The sequence below is a fragment of the Aspergillus brasiliensis genome (assembly GCF_001889945.1).
Source record: "Aspergillus brasiliensis CBS 101740 unplaced genomic scaffold ASPBRscaffold_2, whole genome shotgun sequence".
NCBI classification, from domain to species: Eukaryota; Fungi; Ascomycota; class Eurotiomycetes; order Eurotiales; family Aspergillaceae; genus Aspergillus; species Aspergillus brasiliensis.
This window is the reverse complement of record NW_027137443.1, coordinates 1,338,011-1,354,007: the sequence shown is the minus strand read 5'-3', so window position 1 is coordinate 1,354,007 and position 15,997 is coordinate 1,338,011. Positions and strand designations below refer to the sequence as shown.

At 48.6% G+C, this 15,997-nt stretch overlaps 3 protein-coding genes across 3 annotated transcripts; 1 reads left to right on the top strand and 2 right to left on the bottom strand.

The window, feature by feature from the left end:
- Positions 1-79: 79 nt before the first annotated feature.
- Positions 80-6,432, bottom strand: ASPBRDRAFT_117841 (ion-transporting P-type ATPase SPF1; the record flags this gene model as incomplete). The annotated part of the gene is made up of 8 exons (XM_067617125.1): positions 80-509; positions 573-709; positions 762-3,980; positions 5,156-5,502; positions 5,560-5,624; positions 5,682-6,064; positions 6,113-6,220; positions 6,280-6,432. The coding sequence occupies 8 exons, from the start codon at positions 6,430-6,432 to the stop codon at positions 80-82; spliced, it is 4,842 nt and encodes a 1,613-aa protein (XP_067483126.1).
- A 5,116-nt stretch (positions 6,433-11,548) lies between these two features.
- On the bottom strand, positions 11,549-13,511 carry ASPBRDRAFT_144148 (uncharacterized protein). The gene is made up of 7 exons (XM_067619223.1): positions 13,177-13,511; positions 13,018-13,122; positions 12,733-12,951; positions 12,543-12,685; positions 12,428-12,495; positions 12,325-12,355; positions 11,549-12,262 (listed from the first exon to the last, which is right to left on the bottom strand). Exons 1-7 carry the CDS (start codon positions 13,378-13,380, stop codon positions 11,857-11,859), a joined length of 1,176 nt encoding a protein of 391 aa, XP_067483125.1. The 5' UTR covers positions 13,381-13,511; the 3' UTR covers positions 11,549-11,856.
- A 554-nt stretch (positions 13,512-14,065) lies between these two features.
- Positions 14,066-15,943, top strand: ASPBRDRAFT_192069 (putative amino acid permease; the record flags this gene model as incomplete). The annotated part of the gene is made up of 6 exons (XM_067620434.1): positions 14,066-14,185; positions 14,249-14,433; positions 14,501-14,580; positions 14,648-14,658; positions 14,729-15,098; positions 15,159-15,943. The coding sequence occupies 6 exons, from the start codon at positions 14,066-14,068 to the stop codon at positions 15,941-15,943; spliced, it is 1,551 nt and encodes a 516-aa protein (XP_067483124.1).
- Positions 15,944-15,997: the final 54 nt, after the last annotated feature.

Genomic DNA, 15,997 nt, shown 5'->3' with positions numbered 1-15,997 from the left:
ATATCTAGACAAGAAATGCAATTACTCTGACCAGCCATAGCTCTATTCAGCCACAGTCTATCTCTTGCCTTCGATGGGCCTACTGCTGCCCACCCTCCTTCTGCTTACGCTCCGCCTCCCGCTTCAGTTGATCAGGGCGGCGCACAGCGATATCCTTCGGCCGGAAATCGCTGAACAGCGTCTTGAGCACATTCTCAATGAGCCAGCATCCCGCGTAATCAATAATCATCAGAACAGTCAGTGTCATCTTAAACTCAGTGCTAAACGGAACCAGGCGTAGCTTCTCGTTCAGTTCAGGCACGAATTCAGTTGCACAGGAAAAGGCGACACCCGATGCTGCAACCAGGCCCCAGTACATAGCCTTGTTCTCGCGAATGGACTCTCTGAAGGGACGGCCTTGGTAGTTGATCGAGAATGTCGAAATCTGCTGGATAAGCTGCAGAAGATAGATGGCGCTGTTGAGGAGCGACGGCTCAAACTCTCCTTCCAGATCAACGTCGGATTGCCTCCTGCGAACGAGTCAGTCATAAGCACAACGGCACCTATGCTAAAGCAAGCAAATGGAAACTTACGGCTCGATGCTGTATACATAGTTCGACAGGTAGATCAAGGTAGCAATGTGAATGGCGAACTGGCCGAGCACGGAGCCAATGATGTACACATTGAAGATATTTGGCTGAGGACGCTCCTTCGACAGACCTTCAACAGACTGGAGTAAATTGTTAGTATCAGGGTCTCTAAGTGAACGCTTGATGTCCCACCTTTGCACGAGAGATTGACAAGAAACAGACACTCATCAGCATACCGCTGATAGTCACCTGACCGTCACCAAACTTGATACCATCCAAGTAGATAACACTCAAACTGTAGGCACTGATCAAACAGTTCAAGGCAAGGATCTTGTACATCTGAATTGTTGCGACCAGTGTGCAGCGCCCCTGACGCAAGATGTTGGGAATAGCAACAACATTTGCCAACTTGCTGGTAAAGGGAGCAGCGACAGAGGCATCACCAAGCTTGAGGGTCGGGGGTTCGTTCTCGTCCAGCTCCTGCTCCATCATGGAAGTAGTAAGCTTATCGGCAAACCCGGCAGCTGCCACAGAGGCTTGCTGCTGGCGCTGCTGGTTAGGAGTCAAATTGGAACTAGACTGCTGCAGGGCACGTGCACCAGGAGACGTGATGGTGGGGATCGCCTCTGCGGGCTGGACGGTGGTACCCTTACGCTGTGCTTCGCGTTCCATGGCCTTCTGATAGTGCGGGTTACTAGGGCCTGGAGGGTAAAGGTGTGCAATTTGCACAGGCACGGGCGGCGAAGGCTGGTTGAAGCGTTGCATCATGGAAACCTGCTTCTCGTAGATTTCCTTCATTTTTGTTGTCCGATAGTGCTCAGCAATCTTGGTGAGATCCTCAGGGGAGCCATTCAGGAGTGCAACACCGACATGGGCTTGCTTCAAAGCACCGACATCGTTCGTTCCATCACCGCACATCAAAGTTGTATAACCAGCTTCCTTAAGACCAAGAAGGATGTCTTCCTTCTGTTTGGGGGAAACGCGAGCATAGACCCATGTGTGACGGAGGAGGTCAGGAAGTGCCTTCTGGTCCTTGAACTTGGCCAAAGCGTAGCCCGTGACACAGATATCGTTGGTTTCCAAGATACGGCGATCGAGATCCTGGGTGGGATCAACATCAATATTAAGCTTGTCGTCGATGCTGCGCCAGACCAGCCTGGTGCCTGAGGTGTCGTGCTCGGGAGCGTCGAGGATTAGTACATCACGGTCCACAATTTCAACTTGGCGAGCAACGTGCACGGCAGTCAAAGGATTGTCTCCAGTAATCATGACGACACGGTGGCTGCTTTCGTTGAGCATACGAACGGCTTTGATAGCGTCGTCCTTCAACGGACACTGCAAGACGAGGAAACCGGCGAAGATCAAGTCGCATTCCACCTCTTCTCTGGTGTAGTTGTTGATACGAGCGCGAGTAAACTCAGCCTCATGAGAGAGATACTTGTAAGCGAGGGCAAGGACACGAGCACCATTACGAGTGAAATACTTGAAAGTCTCCTCGTAGTTCGGCGGGGTGTCGATCAACATAGACCTGATGGTTTCGGGTGCACCCTTGACACCGACAAAGGTTGATTTGACCTTCTTGTGTGTGCTGCGGTCCTCGGAGACAACCGTGGCAATGGTGCTCTGACGCTTTAGTGCAGAAGAGAATTGGAAACGTCTCATGACCTGGACGGACTCGGGAACTCGAGAAGCCGCGGCCGAGACCTTGCCCGTCAGGGTGTCATTCTTTCCAAGTGTCCAGCCAAGCCAATTCAGCGTGGCTTTTTCCATAGGATCACCAACAACCTCGCCTTCGTCAAGCTTCACTAGTGCGTGAGCGCTTGCGAGAACCAGCGTCGTATCGAGTCCGACATCGTTGTTCTTGGAAAGTTCAGTGTGGGCACCATCTTTCTCAACCTTTGCGCCTGCTTGACCAAGAGTCAGGCCGGCAACACCGTCGACAACAAGATCCTCACCGGTCAAAGTACCGGTTTTGTCAAAGCAGGCAACATCGACCCGGCCGGCGAAAGGAATTCGGAAAGGCTCAGTGCAGAAAATAGCAAACTTGCTCAAAGCGGCCAGACTCGTGTTGACAGCAAGGCTGAGCTCCATAGGGAGTTCTGGAGGGACAACGCTAGTGATAATAAGGACACAATCCAGGAGCAACTTCGACCTCTTGCGATCCTTTGCCACACCCTCCTGCCAAACATACCAGGAGGCAGCAATGGCGAACATGAGCAGGAAAAGGATGAAAAGCAGAGCTTCCACGTTGTTGGCAGACACCCGCTCAGTTGAGTAGATCATGGTACGAACGAGACTGCCCTGACTTGTCTCAAAACCGGTCTTCACAACAACACCAAGCGCACCAGAGTCGGGTGTGGGAAGAATACCGGAGCCATCGTTAGACTTGGCAATATCGTCAGATGTCGTGTTCGCATGAGTAATCTGCAGAACTTTGGTTCCTCCATGTACGAATGCGTTCTTGTCCAGTCCATCCGGTTCGATGAGGTCGTCGCCAGGTCTCAGTTGCACCGACTCCTTCAGAAGTGGTGTACTCTCGCCCGAGAGCATAGCCTCGTTAACAATGACGCTTCCTTCGATCAAAAGAATATCACAAGCCACACCGCTATCTTCCTTGGTTCGGTTAACGGACATCAAGTCACCGGGCAAGAGCTTGTCACTGGTAGTCTTCTGCCATTGTTTCTCGCGGAAAACCCAGACTTCGTACGGCTTGATACTCATTCCCCGGAACTCGTTGAGCGTCCGCTGGCGCTGCCACACCACTGTGCTCTCAAACATGACAAGCATGAAGAGAGTAAACAGAGAATAGTACCAGTATTCGTCCAGCATCCAGAGACCGACGCAGAATATTTGGAAAACGAAGAAAGGCGCAACTGCATGCTCCTTCCAAAGCTCCACGAAGCCCGGAACCGGAATATCAAACGTGTTATCGCCATAATGATGCTGAATACGTTCGACCTCTTCCTTGGTGGTCAAGCCTTGGGTCTTCTGGAAGGTCTTGAGGGCAGGCTTAGGCTCGGCGTCGAGGACGTAGGATAAGGGAGCGAAGCATTGACGTTCGGGGTAGTAAAGGAAGCGGCGCTTCTGAAACAGGAACGAGACCGTCTTCTTCCCACCCCGTGTGTCGAAGAGCAATGGGCAAACCTCAGCCGAACCAGCATTAGCTGCCGGAATCACCTTGATAAGCCGAGCGGAGTCGATCGATTTAGCCTTAGTAGTAGTGAACAACGTTTGGATGTTGATGTTCCATTTCGTCATCAACCACAAAAGCGACTGAACCGTGATGATGGAGCCAACCCAGACAAAGGTCCATTCTTGACCTTGGATGTATGTATCGTAGCGTTCAGGAGAGAGATAGAAGGCCAAAAATGCAGGCCAGATGATCAGGAACGGCCATGCATAAGTGTGTAGCTGAGTGGGAAGCGGGTTATGGAGGGAGGAGTATTTGATCTGGGGATCTTCGACGAGTCCTGGCCTGCGCATCATCAACTTGTCAGTAAGCGGCCGGTCAATGCACGCGATACAGCGAAGGTGTCTCAAAACTCACATGGTGACACTCGAATGACCACGACGCGGGCCAGACGACGCGAACTTGAGAAACCAAGAAAACTTCAATAGACCATAGGAAATAAAGGGCCCAAAGCCTTGAAGCCACCAGTAAATCTCCGGAGTGCAGGTCGAAGAGCAAAGCACGAAGAAGCCACCTCGACAGTATAATTTTGGGATTCGCCGCCGAGGATTGAACGTACGGAAGGCCCCGTTGCTCGCGATTGGTCGCCGCCACGTGCCGGGACGGAGCTTGGATTTTCCCGACCTTTCCTGGTTCCGATAAGCAAGGCAGTCCTGATAGCAATTATCAACTCTAATTACGGAGTCCTACCCCGTATGCTGCTGAAATGACTGATTTGGGGAGCGAGGGCTTGGCTCTTTGCTCACTTTGCAAAGTAGTCTCATGCTACGTAACTCCGCCGTATTTGTTTAGCGAGTTGGCCCTGAGGTGCTACGTAGAAAGTCACCGAAGCTTTTGCCTCGGACTTAGGCCAAGTCAGCACTCGTGATAAGGACTGATAAAACGCTGCATCACAAAGCATTGCGTCTGCTGATCGCAGCAAGAACTGTAGTCATGAGCAGGACATGCGCTGTAACCACTGGACGGGAAAGCTTGAATTTGCTTCTGGTCTTTGGCTAGCTAAGTAAATCAGACTCGAAGCTATTGCTTCGAAGACGCCGGGATCCGCACTGGGTTCGCACAGGCGTTGTAATAGAGCAAAGGAAGATCTACATGATGTTTGGCTCTCTTTTCAGAAAGCTAGTCTTTCAGTTGCTTTATTGCTGAGTTCAGATCTGAATTATAGCATGTAATAGACTACGACTACTAATATCATGATGCGGAGCAGTCAAGATGGGTGTGCGGGGACTGAGGATGGCATCACGTAGCATAGTCTTTCTTGAACAGCTGTCCGATGACGCAAATACCCTGTACAATGGAACCAATAATATATGTTTCATATCATGAATATAAGGTGAGGACCATAGAAGATCAACTTCTAGGCCTCACCCGTCGTGACAACAAATGACTTATGTACATTGACACCGTCCCAGGCGCTTGGCTTCGGATTGAGGTTTTCCTGACTGCTGCTCGGGCTTCCCTGGGCTGTTTGCACGGTCGTAACAACAGCCCTGGAGTCATCAGGATTTATATCCGGACGCCAGAACTTGGTCGAGTTTGTGGTATGTTCACTTCGCGAGGGATGGTTACCGGGACCGTTCATACTCGAGAGCGGCATGCTCCCGGTATTTTTCCTGCTGCGTGTGGGGGCGTAGCTGGTTCCGCCCAGCCAGCGAAAGAGAGGACGAAGGGTGACAAGGCAGCCTGCGGTAATCCCGAGGCCTGCTTCGACATTAGACCATATAGATATCTGAGTTGTTGCGTCTTTGTTTCCGTTAGCGATACGAGTTCTGGTAAAGAGCAGCTGACTGTCACACTTACAGAGGAACTCTGTGTCTTTGTAAGTGGGGAGAAAAGGAATGCGGACGATGACACCTGCGCTGGCACTGTTGCGGGTGTTAGCATGCGATGGTGTATGGGGAGCTTTGTCCGATTCGTCTTACATGCAACCCAAGCTGAGGATACCCGCCAGTGCTGCCTTGGTCTTTCGACTCATCTGCAATTTCCACACTAAGAAGATAGGCAGGAGGCCAAGTGTGAAATCGCTGATCATCGCAGTGACACTATACACGTAGGCAATATCGAGGAGATAATCGATGGGCATGCAGTGTCCAGGTTTGGTGCGCTGCCAGAAGTGTGACACCGGTTTGCACTCGAAGGTTAACATGAACCAGAAGACGAGGCCCACGATGATTGACACAGCTATCACACACCATAGAAGAATTGTGTGTACTCTGGAAACAGTAAGACGGAGGAGTGCCAACGCAATTGAAATCCTAGCGACAACAACTGTCACGACGTAGCTCGTTTGACCTAGCCACCACCACTTCTCAGTGTAAGCAAAATATCCTGACGAGATAGCCAGTGTACTTACAAAAAGAGCGGTTTCAAGATTTCCATTCTTCATCACTTCCTCGAGTTTCTGGCCCATGCCATACAAAGACCCCGTAATCCCACATAACGCAAACAAAATGTTCAAGCCCTTTGTAGTAGATTGAAGTTAGTAGACCATCCTGAGAAGAGAGCGGCGATAGTGCCTACCATGGCGAAAACCATCAGCGCATCATCCCACCCAAAAGCGCGCACTAGCCGTAGCCGAACGAAACATCGTAGGCATACGGCAACGAAGGATATCCCCAAGAAAACCACAGTAACAACGAATATTGACTCACTGCGGCCCTTGAATTCAATCATGGTGGAGCACACAGCGGCGTGAGTGCCACAATCAACGAAGGTCGCAAGCTGGGATCGGGTGACATTGTCTCCCCAAGTGTGGGAGGAAGGAAGTGTGAGGCAACCTAGGCCAGGGTAACTGTCATTTTAAGTGGATATATAACTCGACTGGCCACCGTTTTAGGGGTAGACTAGAAGGGGGGGAAAAGGTTCGACGCTAAAAGACTGGTCCACGCATAAGATTCTTAACAAAGTACCGTCTGTTGAGCACAACCGCCCAATAACGAGAAAGCTGATGGTATCCGAAATGCCGATGGAGCCCCGGTCTAGGTCTTCATGCTGCCTGCCATGTGGAGACTGGGGAGGACTGGATTTCCTGTTTACCATTGAGGATCACTCCAACTGTACGGCAGGTGTTCTGGTGCTACGTGAGTTAGACTGACTTTTCATGTAAGAGCTAGGAGGGACAGAGATAGCATATCGGCTGTCGGGCAAGTCGCCGCCTGTGATTTGGTACCGAGGTCTATAGCGGCGGACGCCGAATACTACTTGAACAGGACTGATCGTTTGGCTCTTTCGCTCGCCATGCTTCCGCAGCAGTCTATCTGGAAACTGGATATCAACGTATGGAGCCCATAACATCGGATCCTATAGGATAGGAATTAAGATCCATCGGGATCGATCCTTGGGTAGCTTGAAGCAACGATTCCATCTGCCTTTGCCAGTAACGGCAAATGTACTTGGGCCATAGCGGAGTTCATAGGGACAGAGTGGGCGCTTAGTCCCCTGGGTGGATATTCGGGGACAGTCACTTACATACGTAGTACTGCTCCAATTGAGACTGAACTCACCGGCGGAGGTAATAACTAGCCGGCTGGACGCCGTGCCCACTGCACAAGATAATTCGCACTGGCGGGTGGACTACGTGACATATTTTGTGACTTTTGTTCCTTTGAAGATTAGCCCACACCCAGTGGGCTCCACACTGCCGCAGCAACGTTTGCCCCAGGGGCCTGGGCGCTATGAATACCAAGAAAAGGTTTACCTCATAACATCTGGCATTGCGATCTGTTCCGCACAGAAATGAGTGGCATTGAACAACAATTTCGTCTTCTCTATTGTGACTTCCAATTGGACTCGAGGACAGGGGAAGGCAAGACCCTGGCTCAGTCTGCAGAAAACTAAATAACCTTCGAGGCCTGCCGCGTGAGGATTCCCCGCCACGCATCCAGGTGAATGGTCTTCTAAGGACTCCCCTGTCATCATGCCTAGACTATTTATCATAGCGTGTGAGTTTGGCGTCGATCGCCACCACAAAGTTGTACGGAGTACATAATGTAGCCCACGATTCACCAAGTCCAAGACGACGTAAAATCTCCTCCGCTGCTCTGCTCTGCTCTACATTATCGGCTAAAGGATCTCCAATCCACTGCCGATGAACACGATGTTAATCAAGATAGAATCGAGATAGGGGCATTCGAACAATCAAGGCCTATCTTCGATAGAGTAATGATTGACCGGGGCCTCATTGTTCTTCTGGTGATCAGCGCAGTCCGCTTGTTTTCCAACTTGCCTTCCTGGGAACAGAATGTGTTCGTCCTGGGCTCTAGAAATTTAGATCCGTCCCTCCCGAAGATCTAGTCTGCGGCAAAAAGCAATTGTTGGTTGGGGTAGCTACAAAGTAGCACAAAGCATGTTCCTTGTCTTCTTCTTCTTTCTCTTCTTCTTCTCTGCACAGGCTGTCAATGGCAGCATGCAACTATTGATTAACCACATTCATATACTAACACGTCTTTAAACAAGCATGTCCTGTCGAGCATCGAGGAATGCCAGGATGGATACTCCCGCTGGACACGGCACGGAAGTCGAAATGTCGAGGGAACGACCCGTGCGTGCCGAGAATCCCCCTCTTTTGCGCCTTCATCGTTCGGCAACCCAGCCCCAGTCCCCCACACCTATCCAGGATGAAAACTACCACTGCTCTGTTATGTTGACTTGAAGACAACAATATATTCTAGCTATCCCCGGGCTTATTAATGCCCTTTGGAGAGTAATTTGATTGTCATGATTGGCCACAATCAATTGACACTTCCCTCATCAAGCCTCCCGCGGACATGATCTTCCGTGTGGGAATACTCCAAAGGGATTAAACATCGACTTTCATCTCGCTTAGGGCCTTAGCTCAGGAGTTCACGCTAACAGTTCTAGCCCCAAAGACTACTGCCCACCCAAGGCTTCAGATTTCACACGCCTTGCCAAACCCAGCTAGAGCCCCGATCGTGCTGTAGTTCGCCGACTTATTTTTATGGTGCCGACCTGAGCAGCTGAACCCGCAGAGTTTCATTGCCCAGTTTACCTAAGAAAAATCTGCCCCTACCATCAAGCGTACTATATCTATTTCGGGAATGCTTTGCGTAGATCTCGACCGAGTGTCGGTGGTGATACTCTTTTCAGCGTTTGCTGTCATCCTACCTTAGCACCTGATTATGGAGCTGCTCTGTGGGTAGTAGTAGTAAGTAGTATCTATCTATTCCATTCCAGGCACAAACATGGTTCGGTCCCCGCCCATGGTTCAGAGGTACCGTGGCAGCAAGAACAATCGCAATTAACCATGGGTTGAGCTAACTTGACATGCGAGATAATATCATCAGATCATCATATCGCACACGTCGATCCAAATGATTATCCAAATTCTTTGAAGCTATATTTCAGTCGATCTTGCTGGTTCTCAGCTATCTAATAAGTAACAAGACCTACATACTGCCGATACTAGCGAGCTCGTTAGCACCCAGAAAGGTTCTTTGCTTAAGAGGTCTCTCGATCGTCGTGTTCCTTGCACTGGTGGCCGGAGTCTATCCCGTTACGTGCGTCCCGGATGCCTGAGCGTTGGCACCAAACCACCTTGATCACTTACACACAATATCTCTGGCTGGCATCCAGTATCTGAAACGCTGGCCGTCAGCACGTTGTTTCATCCCTATCGAGGGGTAGCATTCCTCCCACCCGATAACCGTTAGATATGGCTTGGATGTCAATCTATTTATAAAGTCAAGGGAGTGGGGCCCGCCTGTCTAGCTGTGGACGCGAGTCAGTGTAACTGCGAGAATAACCATCTGTGAGCTAAAATATTCTGTCATCTGCAGATATCGTAGAGATGAACAGTTATTCCGAACAGGACCGTATCCAATAGACAGAATATTCTACAGTAGTTTGCAAGGAAACAGGTTGCAAAACAATGCAGATGAAATGCCGACACCAATCAATCATTACACCCTCCCTACCTGCTACAATCAGCATAAGCCGGTCACATTATCATGCATCCCATAAGAAGTATAGTGGGCAGTTGCACATTGCGGCATGCGATGGATCCCCCGGAAGCATGTTTAGTTTAGTTTTCTTAAGTCCTTTTCCCCCTGCAGAACAAGACTGGTAGTCTTCAGATAACGTGTTGTCACAGTATGCCTCCACGAGCAACTGCTACGTCGGAACCGCACAATTGGCAGAATATTCAGCTTAAAGCCCATAATACCTTCATTAACTAGCAGCAATAGTTTCACATGAGGGGGCAATATAGCTCTCAATGGAAGAGTCATCTAGAGGATTCACTGAGACGAAGACATAACAAGAACTCTCATTCTAACCATGGATACTAAGCTAGCTTTATGTCCACATAACTCCTGTGCTTCCTAACTCTTACTATGGGCTCTCAAGCAGTTGCATGGTTGGAAATACGCCACCGCCTGCTTGCATCAATATCACTTACGATGTGATGTGTTGCAGTCTAAATTGCCCATTCTCAAGTATCACCAACAAATGCAGGATAAGATAGGTTGAGCTAGATTTAGAATTTTATACAGGCAATTTGTTTCGTTTCATGCAGAGGGAGCTGCACAAGACGAGCAATAGTGAGTAAAGAGCAGGCTATGAACCTGGAGGACCAGCATCTTCATCACATAGATTCGATCCAAAGGCAAACTGATCAATGGGGCATCATATTTGAGGCACTGATAACAAGCTATCAGCTTCATGATAAAAGTTATACTATTGCAATTTGGCGAGTTCACTTCTGTGGATTGAACGGAGAATAATGATTTATGGCTGACTGCACTGCACTGAAGCAGAATTTGTAGCATACCCATCGGGTAAGGGCTTATAGAGAGGAGATTGAAAGATATCTATGTTCACTAGTTATCTTTGAGCATATATGTAGAAAAGAGAATGACATCTCGAGCATGCTACTATGCAGATCAGTGCCCATAACCGAGCAACTAATGGTTGGGGTCGCCGTGCTCTGGAAGAAAAGCAACAAGCTACGCGAGTCAATATTATATTCACTCGGACCAGGTGACTTTGCGATTTGATCTTTCTGGAAACGGAATTTTGAGCTCAAGAAGAATGAAAGCGTCTTCCATCTCAGGTGCCAGGTAGCATATGCTCTTTTATCGTTATAATAGGGAAGCTCTCATGTATTCAGAATCTACAAGGTGACATTAGACTTTTGATGATCATCATGAGCCGCAAAAAGGGTTGGTCTCATCTAATAAGTCTAGCTAGTGTACTACAAAGCTACTCAGAGAACACGAGTGACTCTCACCCTTCTAGCCTTTTTTGTGTAATATTGATTGCTAGTAGTTATAGATGAGACGACCGAACGGGGAGAATGGAAGGACGATCGTATCAACACCAAGAAGATGAATAGACTTTCATACCATTTGCTTCACTAGTCGATACTGTAACCCACTAAGAGAGTATAGATGGTAGCTTTACCTATGTGCATCAAAAATGTTTACTCCCTGAGCGACGTTGGTGACAGATGAGACGAAGGAATTTTGTCCAAAAACTTTCGGAAGTCTTCGGCACATGGACCTGGAGGGGAGGGTGAGATTCCTTGTCCGGGGCCATGAATTCCTAGAAAAAAGAAACAAAGAACAGGGTATAATATCATGAATTAATTCACTCACGGATGTAACCCGCCACTAACTAGTGGGTACCCCAGCGATAGTGCGGAGGCTTGACAGGGACTCAGTTGTACTACCGACAGTTGTTTTTTTGTGTAATCATGTAGACTTGAGACTGCCTCATGGTATTATTACATATGGATCGATCCCTTTAGCCAATGCTATCTTAAAAGACTTTTGTTCGCTCATCTTTCATTCTCTATTTGAATGACTTAATCACATTGGGAGGGGAGAGTGGAGATTAGAATCTCCACCACTGTAGGCTATGTAGAGCTAAGCAGGGGATTCTCGCTAGCTCCGACCCGCAGGCGCTTGGGCTTGAGCTGAGCCCTCGCAATTATAGAGAAATATATCCCTGTCAAAATGCGATCCGGCTCAAGGGAAGGAAGAAAGTGTGCTCATTGAGTGCTCGTGATGCACAAAAGCGTCAAAAGCAATGCTTCTGTTCCCTTGCTAATATACACATCTATCACGGATGTAGAAAGCGTTATGATCGATTATTATTGACTTCTACATATATGTCGACCGTCTTCCTGACCCCATCGACCGGAGGCTGATCCTCTGTCAGCCCTTTCGTGCTTTCTGTGCTCTCTGCATCACCCCTGTTTCTGCGAGTCGCGTTATCTTGTATGGTACGCAAGTCGTGTTGTGTCGTGTCATATTGAGAGAACAACTCGGTAGCTCTAAAGCCTGGGAAAAAAGCAGAGCGTCTTCTCGCCCGAGAGATGAAGCCACCCTGATTTCCGGATTTTGTTCTGGAACCTGTGGCTCCTTGAGTGGTGCTGAGTTCGATGTCTGACATATGGACGCCAGTTAATCCGGATCTTAAATTGCTTAGGATGCGGTAGACCGAAGGCATGCAGGCAGCTATGATGCTGAGGTACATAATAAGCCTGCAATGTTCCTAGAATTAGCTGCCGAGGAATAATGGAGCAGTATGGGATCTTTCTCTCACTCATTGCAAATGTCTACGTTAACAATCGTCCCTGCAGAAAGGCGGTTAATGCTCCGGCTTCCTTTGCCTGAGTTATTGCGTTGAGCGCCCGGAAACTTCTTACATGTTGGATCAGATGAATGTAAATATGTCGGGAGATATACGAGTTCCGTAATACTGACAGCCACCACGCTCCAGGATCGTTAGTGTGCATTCGAATGTAGATATAAGAATCTTACACAAGTCTCGAGGAAAAAGAAGCGATAATCTGCAGGCGCTTCTGCAATGTCATTTGCACGCTCCAAATCATAAATAGTGGGATCACCACCAGTGCCAAATCTGTGAGTATGTTGATAAGGATGATTGGATAGTTAAGGGCGCCCTGATGACAATTAGCTAGGAATGCTTTGTAAGATGACAGACCTTTACCTTCCCGGCACATTGGCTAGGCAGGTACTCCCAATGCGGTCGGCATTGAAAGGCCATGGCGAAAAGTGCAAATACAGTCCATAGACCCACAGTTATCATGGTTATCATGTTGGCTCGTCTGATACGCTGACCCGGTGTCAGCCTGTGAATCAGTCGACATGTGGACAGCTTCGAAAGCGAGAGGACCGGAATTAGAAGCAATTGAGCGGCATAGACAAGCTAATAAGAGCAGCAAACCAGTAAGCTTTGTGATACATACCAATTCTTGGGAAGGATATGGCTAACCTTGTTGTACTTGGTGAAGTCGGCAGTGGAAAGAGAAGATGCGTGCTTTCCGAGTCCATGATCAACTGCAAATTGAGTCAGTAGACTCTGAATGAAGGCAATGATCTAGCAATAATCTTTGATTAGTCGTGCTCTCAGATGGGCAAAAGGGTTCTGTACTAAGGCAATCCAAAGAGGTGCATCTGTGCTTAAGAGCACAGTCTTCGAGTACAAGGCCGTTCCAAATTTGACGGCGACGATGATTAAAGTCACGAAGAAAAAGACAAAAGCTACAAGTGTGATTGCTGGACCTCTGTCATAAGGTGTGATTATTTCCAAGGGTGGTAAAAGCTCAGATGATGATGATGATGATGATGATGGCATGGCCGTGACAACATGCTAAAAAGAGCACTCTCACTATCGATGGCTCTAAGAAAAACAGACAAATGGAAAGCCAGCAGAAACCCGAGTTACCCCCGTTTATAAGTACTGCTTATGGCTCTAGCGTTGAGACTGACAGGGATATGATTCATTTGTGACTGGTAAGAGTTTGCCATGACTGCAGGGTTTTGTTGGTCTCACAAACCTAGTATGTTAATTACTATCTAATAAACCAACGACAAGGGCAGTCCTGGAGCACCTGGTCTAGATCACTCCACACTAAGTGTACTCCGACCATAAATACATTAAGCAGATATATGGATGCATGTGAACGCGCAATCAGTGTCGGTAGCGTAGCGACGAGAGACACAAAAGGATGGAATCCCTGCTTAGTTCATATACAAGTCTGGCACTAAATCGGGACGGTGGCTACCACCTACAGATAGACTAAATGCGTGGACCCGTTACAATAAACCCTTAATATATCGCCAATGCTTAGTTACATTGCATGGAGCAATTAGTTTCGCCCACTGCTTGTCCTAAATGCAATGCCATCCCGCTTGATTTGTGTCTCTCAATCTTGATCCGCATCTTTCACTCTCTGATGTGTTGGTTCTTCTACTGGATTAACATCCTGAACCGAGCATTCATACTTCAATTTACATTTCTACTTCGATGACTGCGAGCTATGCAGTACGACAATAATCAGATCGGGCTGTCTAGCCCCGCAAAAGGGCCTCATGCTATGAGCATAGAAGATCCCCCACCCCCGTCTTCCTATCAGTATCGAGGGAAGCCACGACTTGAGGTGAGCATCTAGCCTTCGCTTTATGAGTATTCTAGTTCTGTCACTGAAGCTAACATCTTCCAGAGATATCTAGGTTTTCTACCTATGCTAGCATTTGCCGCAACCCTACAAGCATCGTGGGAATCATTAGGATCTAGTCTTCAGGCGGGACTGCTAAACGGTGGTCCAGTCGCAATTGTTTATGGCATGATACTGTCCTTCGCTGGCTCTCTGTGCTTGACTTTGTCTATGGCGGAAATGGCGTCAATGTGCGAGCGGATTCCACCGATGAGAACAACAAGTGTCATAGTTCAATTTCCTAACTGCTGTTCTTAGAAACCCTGTTGCGGGGGCTCAATACCACTGGACATATGAGCTCGCGCCGTTTGCTCCTCGATTTCTTAGCTTTATACAAGGTGGGTATTCAGTTGTCTACGGAAAACTTCAGATATTATGGCTAACGAGATTTCCCCCATGAACCAGGCTGGGTCACGGTAAGCCTCCGGTAAACCGATTTTGAAGTTAGTAGCGTACACCTCTAATCTGACACTACTCCATAACTAGGTAATAGCATGGTGGGCCAATGTTGCCGTTGGACCATACCTAGTCGGCACTGAGATCCAGGGTCTACTTGTGCAGAACTACCCTTCCTACGAACCGAAAGGATGGCACGGGACTCTCCTAGTGTTCGCAGTCCTCTTCCTGCCCTTGTTGGTCAATATCTTTGCGCGCCGTCTCCTTGCACCCGTCGAAGTGTTATCAGGCGTTATCCATATACTATCCTACCCGGCAATTATGGTCGTCATGATCGTCTTGGGGCAACGACACACAAACGAGTTTGTGTGGACAGAATTCGTCACAGATCAGAGTGGATGGCATGACAAAGGGATCATCTATTCAATTGGATTGCTAACGGCGGCGTTTACCCTAAGTAGTAAGTCGCCCTTGTCTATCTAGAAATCTGCCAATTAGTTAACCTTTGAACAACCTTAAGGCTTCGACGGTGTCATCCACATGTCAGAAGAAGTCAACGACGCACCTAGGGCCGTTCCCCGATCGATGGTCTGGGGTTTGTGCGTGAACGCCATTCTTGCATTTGGCTTCGCCATTGCGTTACTCTACACCATGGGCGACTTCCAGAAGGCTCTCGATTCCCCGACAGGATACCCAATTATTGAGATATTCTATGCTCAAACCGGATCAAAGGCAGCATCCAGTGCAATGATGCTACCGATCCTCCTCTCTGGCTGCTATTCCTCCTTCAACGTCCTAGCATCAGTCAGTCGACTTACATGGGCTTTCGCACGGGACGAGGGCTTCCCCTTCTCATCATTCTTCGCACACGTATCGCCTCGGTACAAAATACCCCTACGATCTCTTTTTCTAGTGACGATAATCACGGTCCTCATTGCGTTGATCAACATTGGTTCCTCGGCCGCGTTCAATGCCGTCTTGTCTTTGGACACTCTCGCCCTTTACATCTCCTATTTGGTCCCCATCCTTTTCATGCTGATCAAGCGTATTCGCTTCCCAGGTGAAATCCGTTGGGGCCCGTTTGTCTTGGGAAAGTTCGGCATCCCAATTAATACTTTTGCCATGGCGTACGGTACATATATTACGATCTTCCTTCCCTGGCCTGAAACCCAGCCCGTCACGGCGAGCGGCATGAATTATGGCGCTCCGGTGTTTGGCGTCGCTCTGTTATTTGCGGTGATCGACTGGTTTGTTCGAGGACATAAGAAGTGGAATGGGCCCACAGTTATGGTGGCGCCAAAGTAGCGCTAATTCTAACGGGCTATTGATTAAGGGATGGGAGTATAGTGAGATGTATAG